At 41.1% G+C, this 20,121-nt stretch overlaps 1 protein-coding gene across 1 annotated transcript in view; it reads right to left on the bottom strand.

Annotated features, from left to right (window-relative positions):
- Positions 1-20,121, bottom strand: part of LOC107122122 (pleckstrin homology domain-containing family A member 7-like) — an 84,921-nt gene that overhangs the window by 60,517 nt on the left and 4,283 nt on the right. Inside the window, exons 3-4 of the mRNA XM_015425155.1 lie at positions 9,605-9,783; positions 3,780-4,256 (exon numbers count right to left, since the gene is read on the bottom strand). Of these exons, the coding sequence (XP_015280641.1) occupies positions 3,780-4,256; positions 9,605-9,783 (656 nt within the window). The remainder of the gene's footprint in view (positions 1-3,779; positions 4,257-9,604; positions 9,784-20,121) is intronic.

Genomic DNA, 20,121 nt, shown 5'->3' with positions numbered 1-20,121 from the left:
TGAATGTCCTTGTCCTTAGGGAGCACATAATAAGAATGTATCAAACAAAACCAAAATGATTCACTTAAGATTATATCCCTAGTGAAAGCATGTCATTTTTACCACCTGGCTTTATGACAAGATGATGAATCCTGGCTGGAGGCCTGACCAGCTCAGGCCTGACCAGCCAATTTAACAGGAAATATCGTCACTTCAGCAATCTCATCTTTTTGCACAATCACGAAGGTACTGATTCAATGCCCCTAGTGACTCTTCGGGCTTTCTGCCAAGTTAACTCCCAAAGAAGTATTCTCACTCTTTGTGTCAAAGGAAACAAGCATGAAGTCATAGTGCTTGGGTTCTGCACTGGGAGTACAATCACTTTTAATGGGTCCGAGTCAAGTTGATAGAGGAGAGAAAAGAAAACTGGCTGCCTTCTCCTGACCTCTATCATGAGGAGTCTGAGAAAACAAACTCTCCATGGAAGGGCAAGGAGCTGGTAAAAGACCACCTTCTCCCTGACTGCTGCATAAAATTTTGGAAACATTTAGACTGGAGCCTAAGGCGATCCCCACTTTCCAGTTTCCCAGTCAGTATAGCAATTAGTCCCAACTCATCGTGAATAACTCCCTGGCTGCTGTGGTAAATTGGATAAGAGTGAACAGATTGAAACTAAACCCTAACAAGACATAGGTAATGCTGGCTGGGTGGAGACCTTGAAGGACACTGTGCTTCCCACTTCGGAGGGTGTTCAGCTGACCCTTGCTAACTCACTTTGGGGTTATACTGGACCCAACGTTATTGCTGGAGAAGCAAGTTAACACACCTGCAAAAAAGGCTTTCTTCCAACTCAGTCTAGCCTGAAAGATGACCCTTTACTTTGATACAGCTGACCTGGCCACCTAGATCCACACCATAGCACTGTACATTCATCTCCCCTCAAAATCAATTGGGGAAGCCAGTTGGTACAGAATGCCATGGCTTGGCTATTATCAGGAGCGAGATGGAGCACACATATTACTTCCATCCTGCACATACTTCCTGAAGACTGCTCATCAGTTACCAGGCTCAATTTAAGGTATTAGCTATCACAAAGCCCTTCATGGCCGTGAATCCTCATATATGTGAGACTACCTATGCTCCACCATGGCAGCTTCATTTATTGGAGCAAGGTCTTCCGCAGGTGCCAACCTGCAAATGGGCAAAATCAACAGCTGCCCATACATGTGCATTTTCTGTTGTGGCCCATACACGTGCATTCTCTGTTATGGTATGGTTCCCACACTCCTGGCTTTCTGCAAACTATGCAAAACTGAGTTATTCAAGAGGACCTTTCTACACAGGCAATAGAGTTTCACTATACTAAATGATTCACAAAGTTACCTGGATAAATGATATGGGACTTTGGTCTCTATTATCGTGTATAACTCACTGCAACAAGGATCCTACTGTGTAATCTTTGCATCATTTAATGTGTCTTATTGCTTTGCTTCAGTTCTGGTTGATTTCTGCAACCCTAATCCCATTGCATTGTGTATTGAATGTCCTATCCTTTCAGTTGCATTGACTCACTCTTTGTAAGTCGAAGTCTGAAAAGCAGACTACACATAAGGTAAATCACAGGCTGCGGTCACACACACTAAATAATCCACAAGATGCCAGTTCACACAGTAAAAATCCAGTTTGAAAGTGGATTATTTAGTGTGTGTGACCACAGCCATAAATAACTAAATAAAATGCCTGATGGCCAATACAGCAGCTGTAGTTTTGTAAGGCTTTTTTTCTTCACTGCATTACTTTCCATGGGGACTCACTTGCATCCTATTAAGAAAGGACACGATCTCACAGTGGAGATGTTTAATTGTGAATAATCATGCAAATATAATTTCAGTTTGCATGTCTGCTATTATAATATCCTTTAAAAATCTGTATGTCTGCCAGATTGCCTTTCTCCCTATACTTCACCATGGCCCCAGTCACACTAGTGGGAAAAGCCGCAGCAGAAGTGCGGCTTTTTAGAGGTGCAGCAAATTGAAGCGCGGCATTGGGATCAGACAGTCCCCCCGAACTGAGCCGCATTTGCCCCCCGCCATGATCAGTGTTTTGCTGGTATCTTTTAAATCCGCGTTTTTGGCCGGAAGGGACGGGTTGGGGGCGGGTGCATGACGCTTGCCAGATGTTGGCATCTGATCGTGCCGGTTTAATCCGCCCCCAACGCGTCCGTTGCGCGGGGCCAGAAGGTGGGTAGGGCTGAGTCATTGTCTTGTAGGAGTTCCCCAGGCTATGGACATGCTAATAGAGGAGCTTTCCTAAGGAAGTTCTTTTGTTTCCTGAGGAGGTTTCCTGATTCCTGAGGAGGTTGTTGAAATTCTAATCTTATCTGCAGTGCTATTGTCTGATGTAAAGCCTTTTGTGTTTTTCAGGACAGGAAGCCATGTCCTATTTATTTTTAAACTCTCTTCTTTCCTGTTGAAATTATGTTTATGTTTGTGAATTTCAATGGCTTCCCTGTGTAATCTGACATGGTAATTGAAAGTGTTGTCCAACCTTTCAGTGTCTTGGAACAAAATACTGTGTCCTGTTTGGGGTAGGCTATGTTCAGCCAGGCAAAACGTCAGGTTCTACAATGCCAAGATGACGGCCACACATCCCGGAAAATCTACAGCAACAAATGTAGACAGCTTTTTTAAAGACGGTGTCAGAAGGCTGGGACACCGGTGGGAAAGGCAAATGCAGATTCGACCAACGAGAGAGAAAGAGATTTTAGGATTATAGTAGATAGCTCAATGAAAGTGTCAGCCTAGTGTGTCATAGCAGTGAAAAAGACAAACTCTGGGTTGGGGATTATTAGGAAAGGGATTGAAATTAAAAACAGCCAATATTATAATGCCCCTATGGCGTGGCCTCATTTGGAATACTGCGTACAGTTCTGGTCATGTATCCCAAAAAGAACATCGCAGAGCTGAAAAAGGTACAACCAAGATGATTAGGGGGTTGGAGCCCCTTTCTTATGAAGAAAGCAGAAGAGCCTGGGACTTTTCAGTTTAGAAAAGAGATGACTGAAGGGAGGACATGATACAGATTTATAAAATTATGAACAGAGAGAGCTGACAAAGAGAACTTTTTCTCCCTCTCCCAGAATCCTTGAACTCAATGGAATCCATTGAAGCTGTTGTAATAGATTCAGGCTGGACAAACTTCTTTACACACTGAGTGATTCAAATGTGGAATTTGCTGCCATAGGATGTAGCGATGGCCACAGGCACAGACAGCTTTAAAAGGGGATTAGACAGATCCATGGTTTATCAGTGGCTACTAGCCATGGTGACTGAAGGGAACCTTCACATTCAGAGGCAGTAAAAATCTGAATATTAGTGCCAGGTGGCAACGTCAGGAGAAGGCCTTGGCCTCTATGCCCTGTTTGTTGGGCCTCCAGAGGAACTGGTTGGCCACTGTGTGCAACAGGATGCTGGACTAGATGGACCACTGGTCTGATCCAGCGGGGCTCTTCTTATGTTCATATGAGAAACATAATTCTTTTCCAAAAGATTAAAGAAACTCAGCAATTAAACTCTTTGTTAGGGAGATACTGACAAGCCTAGTTATCTGAACCTAAAGCAAAGAAACCCCTAAGTGATGAATGGCACAGCCATTGTCCTGCCACTGAATGTCTTTACTCTGCTGCATGAGACCACAGACAGGGAACCTTAAATTACAGGTATTATGAATGACCTGGGAGGAAAATAGAGTGATCCAATATCTTACAGTAATAAAACAGCTCATTCAAACTCATTACCCACCTTTTTGTGTCTCCTTTTTGGACTTTTACCCAGTGTTCTATATGAGCCATGTTGTGCTTCCTTTGTTTCTGTTTGTCTTGAGTTGGTCTGGGAACAAATCCTCGTTTATACAACCCAGTACCATTCTGCTCCAATGGGCCAGTAGTTGTATTTAATGAACTGGAGAGCAATCCATTCTTCTCAACGAGTGGAGCAACTTGGGACCGAGACACTGTTACCTCTGGATTCAGAGTGCCACCCTCTGACATCAATGGATGTTTAGATTTCTTCCTCTTGGATTCTATGGTGTCCTTTCTGACAGTGTAACAGCCATCTTCTCTTGCTCTCCTCATCTCTTCATGCTTTCCATATTGAGAGCTTTCTAGTGATTTTCTATAACTTCTTTGTACATCATTGGGGCTTAACTTTGCACATTCTTTGCAGACATCCACATGATTTGCTTGAGGAACAGCTTGCTGATCTATTTTTTCTGTTTCTCTAAGAAGAAAAAAACCACATGCAGTTAAAAACCAGCAGTTTATTTGACTAGCTAATTTGGTGAGATATTCTAAAATACTCATACCGCTTCCAGGTGTTGCACAACATAAAGTGAGAGAGGCCCTGGCTCTGTTAGTACATGTCAGAGTATTGGCATCCCTTCAAATATGCTTGGGGAGGAAGCAATATGTAAAGAAATTTACCTGCAGTTTATTTGATTGGGCTGTTTAATATATGTCCTTGCAACCTGATTACTCAATTAATAGTGACCTTGAATTCAAGGAGATAAAGTGGGATAGAAATGTTTAAAAATGATAAAATAAATAAATTAATAAATACCATTCCTATTATCGTCTCTTTTAAAAAAGAAAGGAACATATATTACTTATGATGTAATCCTATGCAGTTACTTCAGTGGGCTTTAACCTGAGACCACTGTTAAATATGCATCTTAAAGTACATAATTAAAGTACCTATTAAGATCTGTAGTACTGATTTTTTTCTATTGTTTATGACTTTGCATCATAAGAGCAGAATTATTTGCTTATGTGCTTTTAATGATATTGACTAAGCTAATTTTTAACACACCAAAGAAGTTATTATATATCACTGACATCTGAGTAGCAATTTCATTTTCTCTGGAACTCCCTTTTGACAACATATTAGAAAACCAAGTAGAGAAGTCAAAAACTGCTGCTACTAGTGCACAACAGGAATATTTTGCTTTCAAAGTGGTCATTTGAAGAGTCAAACACTTTGTACAATGGACAGCTAAGGAGACAGGGGCTATCTACGGTCATCTGTTGATACTTTCATCCATACAGAGTATAAGAACAGATGGTAAAATACCAAAAACATGGAATGAGGCACTGATAACTTTGGTACGCAAACAAAATTCAGATAGACTGATTTCATTACTAAATGTGGACTATAAAATTTATGCTTCTATTTTGCCCAACTAGATTGAAAAAAATATTGTTGAAGATAATCCATCAGGAACAAGCAGGTTTTCTACCAAAAAGACAACTTAGCAATAATGTAAGAACTTGTGTAATGTAAGAATAATGTAACTGAATATTTTGAAGCACATCCAGAGCAACAAATGGCCCTAATTTTTTTAGATGCTGAAAAAGCGTTTGATAATGTCAGCTGGAGTTTTATGTTGGAACAGCTATTAGTCTCACAGTGTGGTAAAGAATTTTTTACAATGGTACAAGCAATTTATACCAAACAACGAGCAAAGATTCTTATTAATGGAGATTTATCACAATATATTGAGATACAAAAAGGAACTAGACAACTAGACTCTCGCCTCTGTTATTTATTTTTGTACTTGAAACATTGAGCAATATGATTAGAGAGGACAGGAATATTAGAGGAGTCAAAATAAGAGAAGAATTTAAATTACAAGCATTTGCAGATATTTTGGTATTTATTTTAGAAAACCCACTGGGTTCAATTACAAAACTATTAACCATGCCGTTAGAGTATGGCCGAGTGGCTGGATTGAAAAATAATCTAAGACAAAAAATGTTAATAAAAATATGACAATAGACCAAGCAAAACAACTCCAAGTGGAATCAGGATTTGAAGTTAAAAAAAAGTGAAATATTTGGGAGTAAAAATAACAAATAGATGCAGCTCTTTGATGAAAGACAATTATATGGAACTTATGACAGAAATTTAAAAAGACTTAGAAAAGTGGAAAAACTTGCAAATATCTTTTATGGGTAGAATAGCCACAATAAGGATGAATATTCTTCCTAGGCTGATCTTCTTATTCCAAACAATACCAATATAGATGGTATATGACTCCAGACAATCTAGCTAAGATTCATCCTGAATTGTCAAATTATTGTTCGAAATGTCACAATAATGTTTGCTTATTCTTTCATATGTGGTGGGCTTGAGAGAAAGTTAAAAAATATTGGTCTTGGATACAAGAACTGTTACATAAAATGTTGAAAATTATTGTGCCTTATACACCAGAATTGTTTTTGCTGCATATAATCCCAGAAAATTATAAGAGACAAGACTTTTATCTTACATATTCTAACAGCAGCAAGGATCCTATACGCAAAATACTGGAGAGGAACTGAAGTTCCTACAAAAGAAGAAGTCATAGCCAAAATATTGGTAACGGCTGAGATGGATGAGTTTACTAAGATCTTAAGAGGAAATAGCAAAGAAGACTTTGAAAACTCATGGTCAACATTTTATGACTGGCTAGAAGGAAATAATAACTAAAATTCCTGGACCTCTAACCGAATAAAAGGAACTGAGAATTATAGATTAAAATATTAATAAAAGTGTATACTATAAAAGTAAGGTGGATAATAAGGATATTTTAGAGTAAGATAAGGAGCCAAGATACTGGCTAAATTGATACAACCTCCCTTTTATGTGTGTGTATGCATGTTTGTTATTGTCCGTTATAGAAATGATTTTTTTTTTAAAGATACCTTCATCCCCAAAAGAGCAATCTCAAGGTCTAAAAGGCTAGGGAAAGCTCGTATGTCTTTAAATTCTAGTAAAAGATGATAGCCCGTAAGCATTTGTAAACTACACATCACAATATATAAACCACTGATTTGTCCAAGTAGCTGCAAAGAAAAGCAGAACTTTTACAAGCTGGTGTCTTCTTTGTGCTGCAGAACCTGTTAAGAATTCAGATTATGGGCTTGTAATTTTATTTATTTATTTATGTATTCGTCTAATTTGTACCCCACCCTCCCCACCAAGGCAGGATCAGGGCGGCTTACAGACAATATTTAAATAAAATCACAACAATACAGAATAAAACATATCATAAAGTACTAGTATAATTCATAGCCGATGGCGGCCTTTGCAGCATCCATATGATCAGCTGCCACTGTAGTCTGGGTTTTGTCAGGCTATTGATCATATCATATTTTTGAGTTGGTGTTGGTATCGGGGCCAGGGCCTGGTTGTTGGAAGGGCGGCACCCTAATTGAAAGCCTGGTGGAAGAGCTCCGTTTTACAGGCCCTGCGGAACTATAAAAGGTCCCACAGGGCCCTGATGTCAACTGGGAGCACATTCCACCAGTAAGGGGTCACCACTGAGAAGGCCCTGGCCCTCGTCACAGCTAGCCTGACTTCTTTTAGGCCTGAAAGGACCAGATGATTTTGGGACCCCAATCTTAGTGCCCTCTGGGGAACACGTGGGGAAAGGCGGTCCCTTAGGTAGATAGGTCCCTGACCATATAGGGCTTTAAAGGTAAGAACCAGCACCTTGAACTGAATTTGGTATGCTATAGGCAGCCAATGCAGTGCTTTTAGCACAGGCTGGGTGTGCTCCCGCATAGGGAGACGCAACAATAGCCTGACCGCCGCATTCTGCACCAGCTGCAGCTTTCGGATTTGGGACAAGAGAGAGAATTACACTAGTACAATCTCGAGGTGACCATTGCATGGATCACTGTTGCTAGATCATTGCGTTCAAGGAAGGGAACCAACTGCCTAACCAGCAGCAGGTGGTAGAAGGCTGACTTCGCAGTGGCCACTACCTGGGCTTCCATCATTAAGAAGGCATCCAGGAGCACTCCCAAGCTCCTAACCTCTATCGCTGGCACCAACGGTGCCCCATCAAAGGTCGGGAGTAGAATTCCTAACCTTGGACTGCTCCAACTCAGGCACAGGACCTCCGTCTTTGTCGGATTCAATTTCAGTCGACTCAGTCTAAGCCAACCAGCCACAGCTTTCAACGGCAGGTCCATATCTTCTGGACTAGAGTCTGACTGGCTGTCCAACAACAGATAGAGCTGGGTGTCATCTGCATATCGGTGACAACCCAGTCCATGCCTCCGAGCAATCTGTAGATGTTAAATAACATTGGGGAAAGCACCGCTCCTTGGGGCACTCCGCAAACCAGCGGGCGCCTTCTGGATAGCTGTTCCCCAATGGCCACCCTTTCTCCCTGGCCCTGGAGGAACAAGGAGAGCCACTGCAAGGCAAACCCCTGAATCCCAGTGTCAGCGAGGCGGTGGATCAGTAGTTGATGGTCAACCGTGTTGAACACCGCCAACAGTTCTAACAACAACAACACTGCCGAACCGCCCCGATCCACTGACCTCTGGAGATCATCTTTGAGGGCTACCAGGACCGTATCTGTTCCATGGCCTGGTCGGAAACCGAACTGGAAGCGGTCTAATGTGGAGGTGTCATCCAAAAAACCCTGCAGCTGAATCACCACAGCCCTCTCAGTTAATTTGCCAAAATAAGGCAAATTGGATACCAGCCGGTAAGTAGCCAATTCGGCCAGATCCAGAGATGACTTTTTTAGGAGAGGGCAGACCACTGCCTCCTTTAGTGCACTAGTGAACAGGCCCTCAGAGAGGGACTTGTTGATGATCTCCCTTAGTGCCCCTTGTAGCCTGTCGCGACCAGCTTTAATTAGCCACGACAGGCATGGATCAAGGCTACAAGTGGTTGGGCGACCAGAGGAGAGTAATTTGTTGACCTCCTCTAGGCTGAGTGGACTGAAATAATCCAGAACTTGACAAGAAGACACGCATGGAGCCTCGAGTTCCTTTACTGTCTCAACTGTGGCAGGAAGGTCGTGGCAGAGCAACGTCTTTATTTATTTTGGTACATGTTTTAGTCAAGTAATATAACTGAATAATGTTCTTTCCTTCCTCAGTTTTCTCCTCTCCAAAACTTCAAGTATGACACAGGATTTTGTCTACTTATGAATCCATTACATTTCTATCTGAGCCCTGGAACAATCAAGTACTATTTGTTCTGGCACTCATGAAGGCACTAAACGTTATTCCTAAAGAACAATATGAAAATATGATACAGACATTTGCCAGAGTGAAAAATTGGCATGCAAATATTTTAAAGTGATAAATTGTCTTGATTACCAAAACCATCCAAGAATTGAATCCTTATCTCACAACTCTAGCCATTTTTTTCTTTTTTCTTTTGGTTTTAATGTGAGTTCACAAGAAGTAAATTAGTAATCTTAGCTTTTCATATAGTTCCTCTTATGTGATGCATTTTTATCAACAATTGGAATTGCTTCAGTTCACTGTTTGCCTCCACTTTGCTTTTAAATAAAATATGCAAGGGCAACTATTATCTCGATGTCCTCTTTGTCATGACAGTAAATCAGTGCTTAGAACAGTTTTCCTGTGTGGTACATCAGAGTTTTTTGTTTCTTCTCCGTCACTTAGACTTCAGCTTAGGTTGTTATACATGCTCAGACATGTGGTTCTGATACACGGCATTCTTATGACTACTTAAAACCATTTAAGATGACTTTTATATAATTACAGTACATTATTTTACATGTCATGTTCATATTTGAAAGAAATCTCTGAACTTGCCTCTTTGGCGATGAACAGGTTTGCATAAGGGCAGCTTGATTCATAGCCCGGATCCAGCTATTCATATCTTCTTGAGTATCTGCACTAAAGTAGTATGTGCGCATCCCTGAATGTTCTGCCTGAGAGCCAATAACAGAACTTTTATTATAGATATATGCCCTCATGCCTGTATGGACAGCCTGTAAGAACAGAGAAACAGATAATTCTTAATGACAGTAGATATAAAAAACAAACATCACCATAATTTTAAATAATTAGAGTGGCCTTTGAAGCTAAACAGGAAATAAGGTTGCTTTTGATACAGGTTGTCATTGGGAGTTTTCCTGTGGGGTTTCACAGAGTGCCGTTTTATCTCCCGAGCTATTTAATCTCTATGTAAAGCAGTTAGAACAAATCATGTGTAGTTCTGGGATTAGATGCCATCAGTATGTTGATGACAACCAGCTCTGTATTTGCTATCCAAAATTCCTGAGCGTACGATAGAGGTCTTGAGCCACTGCCTGACTACAGTGGTCAAATGGCTGAGAACTAGGGTTGCCAAATCAATTTTTCTTACTGGCAGGGGAGCCTGGCTGGGCTCCGAGAGCCGTCCGTCGATGTGCGTGCGCACGTGAAGCACGCGCACGCTGCCAGCATGTCACCGGAAGTGAAGCTAAACAGGAAATAAGGTTGCTTTTGATACAGGTTGCCATTGGGAGTTTTCCTGTGGGGTTTCACAGAGTGCCGTTTTATCTCCCGAGATATTCAATCTCTATGTAAAGCAGTTAGAACAAATCATTTGTAGTTCTGGGATTAGATGCCATCAGTATGCTGATGACAACCAGCTCTGTATTCTCTATCCAAAATTCCTGAGCGTACGGTATTGAGCCACTGCGTGACTACAGTGGTCAAATGGCTGAGAACGAACAAATTGAATGGAACACCGACAAGACAGAGGTAATGCTGGCTGGGAAGCTCAAGGTCTTGAAGGATATCATGCTTCCCACTTTTGATGGGGTTCAGTAGACACTTAGTGACTGGGCCAAGAGACTAGGGGTTCTACGGAACCCAGCATTACGGATAGGGAAGCAACTTAATGCAGCCACCAAAACATTTTCTTCCAACTTACTTTAGCCTGGAAAATGCCCCCTGACTCTGACTTGACTGATCTGGATACCTGGATCCACACCACAGTAACGTTAAGACTAGATTATTGTACTGCACTCTGTATATGTTTCCCCTCAAAATCAAGCTCCAGTTAGTGTAGAATGCTGTATTTTGAATATTATCAGGAACTAGGCAGTTTGGTGTAGTGGTTAAGTGCGCGGACTCTAATCTGGGAGAACCGGGTTTGATTCCCCACTCCTCCACTTGCACCTGCTGATGTGACCTTGGGTCAGTCACAAGCTCTGGCACAGCTGTTCCTGAAAGAGCAGTTTGTGTCAGAGTTCTCTCAGCCCCGCCCACCTCACAGGGTGTCTGTTGTGGGGAGGGGAAGGGAAAGGAGTTTGTAAGCCGCTCTGAGACTCCAAGTGAAGGGCGGGGTATAAATCCAATCTCTCCTCCTCCTCCATGTATTCTGCAGTCACTCCACTGGCTGCCCATTAGTTACTGGATTCAATTCAAGGTACTGGCCATCACATACAAACTCTTTCATGGCCCGGGACTCTTATAATCTGCAGGACTGTCTCCCTTCCTACATGCCACCAAAACAACTTTGCTATTCTGAACAGGGTCTTCTACAGGTGTCACCCTGCAAATGGGCAACATCAGCAACTGCCAGTACATGTGCATTCTCTGTAGTGGCCCTTGCGCTATGGCATGGCCTGCTTGAAGAGGTTAAGAAGGTTCCCACGCTTTTGGCCTTCTGCGAACTATGTAAAACAGAACCATTCAGAAGGGCATTTTAATGAAGGAATTAGGCAGAATTATAACAGGAAGATGTTTCAACAGAGGGAATTAGACTGTGGACTATATTACTATGTATCATCTGTTGCTCTATGTTCTTGCCTTGTTCTCACTGCAATATATTTCTATTTCTGTAATAGTATTTCTTTTAGCGTTCAATGTGTCATATTTATGCCTTATTTCAGATTTCTGCTTTCCTAATCCTATTACATTGTTGGATGTCTCCCCCATTTGATTGTATTGACATACATTATGTAATTCATCTTGAGTCTTAGTGAAAAGGGCACACTATAATATAAATAAGTAATAAATTGCACTACCAAAATCATTGCACTGCAGCAAGCTGGCGTCCCATAGTTTTCCAACTAAGCATATTGGTAATAAGAGTATCTTTTTTGTATTTTCTTTCGTACCATTGTGATACTATTGGAGAAATTTATTTGGACTTTGTACTAGCAATTATAGCTTTTCATTTTATGCCTCTGACCTGGGTTGTTTTTGCAAATACTATGAACTGAGATATTTTATTTGCTCATTCCTTTGTGGAATTTTCATACACAAATATATTTCATGGATCACTGTGAGAGATAATCTGAGAAGAAAAACAAGTTGAAATCTTGCAACGCAATCGATTTTATTTTAAAAGCAGTATTTTTGGAAGAAGTGTTTTCCATTTCTACTCTAATAGTTTAGATTCAAACTTCCTTCTGCTAAATGAGATTGAAGAAGAGTCTCACTTTGTGGGAAATGGGGTTCTGGATCCAACTTATAGTTCTTTTAAAAGTTTTGTTACAAAAGCATTCAATACTTTGAGTTTAAATCCAGTAAAAAAAACAAAAAAAACAGGTTATTGAAGCATTCTATTTATTTTTTTAAAACTAAAAGCTTAATAATTTTGGACTCAACTGTTCAGGGCTGCATTAGCAGAAGTGGCATTTTACAGTAATCAGTTCACAAGCCATGCCAGCAGTAGCCATAACATGCATGAAACTACAGGACAAAGTACAAAAGTATGTCCAAACCTTGGTGGAGAAAAAGAGTGCAAATTTTACCAAGGCAGGACACATAGCTAAGTTATGCAGGTGCACATATCCACACAGACAATGAATTCATCTTTGACACAAAAGCATCCTTGCCTGCAGATGTACATAATAATGCAACATAAAAACACATGAGCCAAGCACCCTTGGAACACTCAAAATTATGGGACATTTTCGAAGAGTACATTTACACGAGCACAGCCAGAATGATGCACTTATAAGTAGCAGCACATATTTCAGTATTGAGCATCCAAACCGGTAGGCTATACATAAAAAAATAAGGTCCTTGTACCAAATGGGCAATCCCATCAAACAATTGCCCTCGTATTGCCTCAGATTTTCCCTCCACTTCCCCTATGAATTTCAGTTCCCCATATGTTAACTGGGTAGCCTTTAGGTAGCGTGTCACTCTTCTTATGTGGTAAATAAATTTTATCATAATGCCATTTCCCACCTTATTACTGTTGGATTCTTTGTCGGCTCCTACCCCAACTAAGGAACCATGGGAACTGTGCTTGAGGAAGGTTTGTTCTTCTAGGAATTTTCCTTCAGAAATGGGCACCTAGGGATACTTAAAGTTGAAACAGAAGTCAAATTTATTTGAACAAACAGGTAGGGGATGGAAATTATATTTACAAGCAAGTTTTGGTTAGGATCGGTAGAGAGAGATTTGAAAAATATATACAAAACTGCTTTTATACAAGACTAGAGATATTCAGATAGTTATTTTCCCTGGTTTTCTTTGTTTTGATGTTGTTAAGAGACATTTCATTGCTTTAACAGGGTTACAAATATTACTAGAGTGCCTACTTTTGTACTTGTCACTGGATCGTCATACAGACTTGAGACTTTATTATGCTTTAACCCTATGTTTATAGACCAGGGGGCTTCCTATCTGCCCCCTCTTCCTCTAGCCAGATTGTTATTCTCTTCTCCTTAAGAGCAATAACCTCTTTTGACTTGCTTGAAGGACCTCCGTGCCTCCTCAAACCTTTTGTCAACCTCCTATCTGCCAAAAGAACAGTCTCTGTAAACTGGTTAATAAACTTCCATACTGAGAGTGACTCTCCACTCAAGTAGTGTTTTTTTTTTTTTTTTTCATGCAAGGAGATTCCTTCCACTCCTTGAATAGGGGAGGTTCTGACACTTCTTTGCCAGACTAACTCCGCCCCTGCCTCCCCCTTCCCCAGGCTGTTATGTGCAGAGGCCACAACACACTCGCTCTGCTGTAGATTGGGCTTCTCAGACACTTTTCCATCAGCTCTGCCCCCTTGCTCCAACTCCTCACTGTTCCACACCAACTGGCTAACCAACTCCTTCCCACTTGAATTTTTTAAACAGCTCAGTGTTCCGTTCCTCGGTAAGCTGCCTTCACCCAATCAGAATGAGCTTCGTGAGCTGTTCATCATTTTTCAGCTAACCTCACCCTTTCTCCAGCAGCATTGCCTAAAAGCCTGAAATTGCTTGCTGTTTGTCATAAAGACAAGCGAATGGCCAGCACCTCAAGGGACCTTCGCGGCCAAAGACATGTTCAAACAACAGTGGAGGCAAGTTCAACTCCTAGCGAACACCTTCTGGAAGCGCTGGAAGCAAGAATATCTTCCAACTTTACAGAGTCGACGCAAATGGGAAGAGGACAAGCCTAACTTGCAGGAAGGAGATGTCGTGTTGCTGAGGGAGAAAGATGTACCCATAGGACTTGTAGATCGTGGCCCATAGGACTTGTAGATCGGGCCTTGCCTGGCAAAGATGGACTGGTCCGCAAGATTGATGTCAGAGTCGTCGCACGGGATGGCCCACAGGACCGCCCCTTGGCGACCAAGACTTTCACCAGGCCAATCACAGAGGTGGTCCTGCTCTGCACCAATTATGTATAGCATGTGTAGCATGCCAATTATGCATAGTTATAGATGTAAGGCTTGTTAGCAATGTATGTGGGTAGTGGAACCCATAGGATTCCAGGCGGGGAGTGTGCTGCCCCAGCCAGCGTTTTAAACTGTAGTTAAGTAGAACTGCCATATATCTTTAAGAGCAGTGGTTCCTGGGAATTGAAGTCTTTAATTAGACATCCCACAGCATCCGGCACACAGAGGCGCAAGGATTCGAGTTTACAGATCTTTTCCCGTGGCCTTTGTTCCCTTTAAAAGGCAAGGAGGTGGGACGTGCAATCCTTTTCACTATGAGCCAGTGAACTGAATTAGATTACAAAAGATGTGAGTAAGAACTCTTCTGAATTCATGTGGAACTTAATAAAAATGATTTAATTCTACTTGACTCTGGCCGTGCATTTGAATCACGTCCAGAAGGCGTGCTGTTAACTTAGCACCAGACGGAACAGTCACAGTTGTTTCACAGCGAGTTTAAAACACAACCAGAACAACCTCTTGTCAATATTAGCAAATTTCCAATACAAGCACCCAAAAACCAGTATCAGCACAAGAAGAGGAAGCCAAAGGCAGCATGATATTGTGTATTGTTCTTCTAGCTACTGAGGCCTGGTATCCTACATGTCCTCCTTTCTCTCTCATGTCTACTCTTTTAATCCACCCATTACAGCAAACATCTGGGATACGATACAAGGTAAATGCACATGGAACAATGTTGTACAATGACCAGGGCTGATTCTGTTCACAAGTGAATAGGACAGTTTCAGACCCTATGCAGATATATGTCTACATAGTGCTATTTGCCAGAGTAAAATAGTGTACTATGTATTGTATTGTACTGTATATATCCCATTGCTTCCCACCATCACAACTTCTTATGGCATCACAACTTCTTATGTTTTAAAAGAAATCCAAAACAAGTATGGTAACAACTGATTATCAGTTATTCTGATACACACATGCTATTTCCATAATGTCTGAAGCCTACCATTCTGAGATTGCTCTCAAGAAATGATACCAGAGTTGAGTTTATACACACACTAAATAAGCTAGAGTTCAGGGCCTCAGATTATGAGGGCCCTCTTAATACTGAGGGAGGACGCTTAAAAATGATGTTACTAAAACACTCAACATATCTTAATCCAGGCCTGAAAAATCCCAGCAGGAACTCATTAGCATAATAGGCCACACCCAACAGCAGAAACTCATTAGGATTGGCTACATTAGGGGTGTGTGGCCTAACATGCAAAGGAGTTCCTGCTACAAAAAAAAGCCCTGGGTTTTGACAACAAACAAGGTAAACAGAATAAGAAGGGAAAGGTGAGTGTGGCTGGATGACCACACTTCTGGTAACATGGGGGTGTGGCCTAATGTGCTAATGAGCTGTGCTGTCAGGGGTGTGCCCTAATATGCTAATGAGCTTCTGCTGTTGGGTGTGGCCTATTATACTAATAAGCTCCTGCTGGGCGTGGCCAACTTGGGAGCCAGCCGGAACTCCGTTCCTATGCGTTCCTGCCCAAAAATAGCCCTGAAGTATACTATGACTTAGGTTGTGGTGACACAAGCAAGATAAAGCGACATTGTTGTCTGATCGCGCCTGTAAAGAGACAGTGTGTGACTGCAATAAAAAAGGCCAATGTTAGAATGGATAAAAGGAAGTACTTCTTCACCCAAAGAGTGATTAACACACGGAATTCACTGCCACAGGAAGTGGTGGCGGCTACAAGCATGGACGGCTTCAAAAGGGAATTAGATAAGCATATGGAGCAGAGGTCCATCAGTGGCTATTAGTCACAAGATATAGATAGAGGCTCTGGGGCAAGTGATGCTCTGTCTTCTTGCTGCTTGGGGGGGGGTAAACAGTGGGAGGGCTTTCTAATGTCCTGGCCCCACTGGTAGACCTCCTGATGGCACCTGGTATTCCTGGCCACTGTTTGACACAGAGTGTTGGACTGGATGGGCCTTTGGCCTGATCCAACACTGGCGTCTCTTATGTTCTTATGATTGTTATGTGTATGGGGTTTTGGGTGTGGGAGCACCCTTTTATGACTTCCTCTTTTCTTTAGGCCCTGTGGAGGGTAGAGTAAACTGTTAGCATGGTAGTAACAGCTGTGGTAAATTAAGGCTGAGATAGCTTAATAAGTGGGGTGGATAGAGAGGGACTAGGTTGGTGTAGTTACTATCAGCCGTTAGTCAGACAGAGAAGGCAAAGCAAGAAATTGGAGGAGAGCCGAGAGACTTTTGGAATTCATCCCTCTTCAGGAGCCTTGTATGAGGAATTCATTTGAAGGCTTGGATTGTTGCTTGCGGTAACTGCTGTGAAATTTTGGCTTTTAATTGCACTAAATGTGGGACTGTTATCTTGTTTTCCTGTCTCCTCTCCCGCTTTGTCCTTGGATATAGTAAATAAAGAGAACTGTTTGTTTTTTAATTGTGGAGTTCCCTTCTTTGTGCAGCAAATAGCCCACGGCCAGGACGAAGAGCACTATCGGAGCGAGTCCCTGGAGTTACAACTTCTTTACAGTGCGGCTTTTGGCGTTCACACTTTGTTGGTGCGGGATAATCATGGTTTCATGATTATCAGGTATCTTTTAAAGTCGGGAGCGAAGCGTTACAAGACGGGGTGAGTACGGCTGGGGAACGCCGGACAGATGTGCCTGTGTGAATGGTCCCTTTAATCCGGTTGTGGAACGTTTCTGAAACGTGCCTATATTGGGGCAAACTGCCAGTCCGAACTCGGCCATTGTGTTGTTCTTACTTTGTTCTTTTGGCTACTGTCAAGCATTGCACATGAGACAGCTATAATCTCACCATACAAGCAGAAGCAGCTGCTGGATTCTGTTCCATTATCAACCTAGTTAGTGGCAATGGGTGGAATGAAATGCAGAGTGCTCAGCTCCACATACAGCAGCTGCAGAAAGCAATACTCACAATATTTGTGTGAACATCAAAAGCAATGTTATCATTAAACTTCTTTTTATTACCTGCAGAACGTATAATTGGTTAAATAAAACAGAGCTGCCCAAATATATGCCAGTTATCTTTCGGCAGCAGGCAAGCTACAGTGCTCTTGTAAGTGTGAGGACAATCAGTGCTACAACACCCAGAAGAGTTCTGTGAAATCTCAAATACAAACTTACGTATTTCTTCAATAACGTAAAGACAGTCTGTGGTACAACACATACACATTCACAACAGGGATGAAAAAGTAATATTGGTACCTATTCATGCATTCAGATGCCCTTATTCTGGGAAGAATGAGAAGAATAGGCAGGCTCTCTCCCATATTGCACAGAAGGAGAAATGGAGACAAACCCCAAGAGCATACCAATAAGAACAAAACAAGGACAAAAGTTGAACAGGTTAAAAAAGCAGGAATCCTGAATAATTAATAGAAAGTTCACATAATTAAGTCTCTCCCCTCAAAACCTGGCATCGATACTTATTTTCACAAAGCGGCTCTCGATATAACCCTTAAGGAGTTCACCCACTGAAAATGCTCTCCTCCTTAATTCTTCCCATCTAATCCCTCAGGGTCAGAAAACATAGCAGGAATTTGAAATGTAATCAAGTTGGTAATTCTGACTGGAAATAATTAAATACTGGTTGTGCCAATTTAGTTTCACTCAGTACAGAAGGGCTGTGTAATTGCCACCATTGTACCTTCCAGATTCACATCGACACCCACCAATCAGCCAGTTTCCATTAGTGCAGAAACTCATGAGATAGGAAGAAATGTGTAATAAATCCACCAGATTTAGTCATGTGAAGGAGCTAAAGGCCCCTGGAACCCAATGAAAGTACATATTAACCTCTGGAGTTTGAGGTTCAATGCTGCAAAGCAGAAACAAGGAAGAAATCATGAGCAACATACAACAGGTAGGTTTTGGAGGCCTTAGAATACTTGCAAAGGGACAACTACTATAAATATGTATGACATATATTTAAAAAATCGTATAAAATAAACACAAAGCCCTGAAAGTGCTCTGAAATTAGATTTACTTTCCAAGCAAGGAATCGGTTATATAGGATACATTAAATTTGACAGCATTCTATTTTTAAAATAGTTTAATAATGGACTATGTATTGAATATCTGTATTTCATCTTTGTTTCATTTTGTAAGCAGCAGTTACGACACAAATATTTTCAAAAAGGGGCTACATAAATTTACTTAAGTAGTGAAAAAAAATGAAGAAAGGAGAACCTGAACAATCTTTATAGAGAAAGTCTGCAATTTTGAGATTTTCAGTAGAAGAACCGGTACAACTATCACAATGGTACCTATACCACGGCCCTAAACATGTTTATTTAGAAGGACTTCAGTGGAATCTAGTCTCCAATATTATGTTTACAACTATAATACTAGAATGTATTTTAATCAGTGTCCCAGTAATAAATCTGAAGGGTGCGACATTCTTGGATAAATAAATTAAATGGCAACAAAACATTAGGACGCAGGAATGAGAAAAGCATTATAGAAGAGACAAATTTCTGAACAGTTTTCTCAAAGGGTTGATTCAAATATTACATTTTCACCCAGGGAAATAGAGGAAGGACAGAGAAAACTGGGAATTTGTTCCACCATAATGTCTATACCTGCATAGAAAACAATGTATGAATAGTCCTCTGGAGACACTGTCTGAGAGTGTAATCCAGATGTCAGATTTTACTTTTAGGGGATCACTCTCAGGAATGATTAGCACATGAAGATAATATGAACATATAATTTAATTTTCACTGAAGAACATGTGCCAGTCTTCTGAAGTTTAATCTGGCATGCACAGTAGAGAAGCAAATTAAAATATTGCACGCTTATACTTTAGGTTATACAGTCAATCTCTCTCAGCCTAACCTATCTCACAGGGTTATCATGAGGACCAACTGGAAGAGGGGAGAACTGTGCATACCACACTGAGCTCCTTGAAGGAAGGACAGGCTAAAAATGCACTAAACAAGTAGTCAAAAAAGAAAAAGCTATCAGTCAATTTAAATGGGTAGAAACATTTGTTTTATACACACACACACACACTCTAAACATTTTTGCAGTTACCTTCAAGAAGAATTAAGGATTCAGTTATGCACAGAATTATTAAAGAATTCAGCATATGCATAAACAAGCATGTGAAACGTACTAGACCTAAAATCAGCAATATGATTTTACATTAGCCTCTAATAATGTGGTCTACAGCAGTAGCAAACTATATGCTGCAGATGTTTCCCAAATGTAACCAAACATAAATGAATATTTGAGAAAATTAGGTTTTTCAAACTGAAAAATCAAAACATTGAAAAAAAACAACTTTGGACTGTTAGAAGGAAGTGCCAGATGGGATTGCTCTAATACAATGGCACTAGTTTTTTTTCTTTTAAGAAAAATTGACTGCCCTGTAGAACAAAATGTTATAAAACTAATCTCCCTTATAAATAAAAGCCGAATGGTGGTGGCACTTCTCTAGAACATTCCACACGCTCCAAAATCAGTTCGCTCTCTGACCTGTCATTCAGGGGGTCTCCCTATCCACTGGCTCCTTTGCCTGAGTCCTACCTCCAACATTCTAAACAGTTTGCTGTTCGTCTCCCCCCTATATCCAGTCAGAACACAGAGGTCGTTTGCATATGCTACTTGATTGGCTTTTGCCTCTAACATTCTAACCAGTTTTGCTGTTCTGAGGTAAAATGTGTCCAATCTCCAGGTGAGGGCTG

Source organism: Gekko japonicus, unplaced genomic scaffold (genome assembly GCF_001447785.1).
Source record: "Gekko japonicus isolate JY-2015 unplaced genomic scaffold, Gekko_japonicus_V1.1 scaffold4088, whole genome shotgun sequence".
NCBI lineage: Eukaryota > Metazoa > Chordata > Lepidosauria > Squamata > Gekkonidae > Gekko > Gekko japonicus.
Note: the sequence above shows the minus strand (reverse complement) of the source record. Positions and strands in the feature narration are given on the sequence as shown.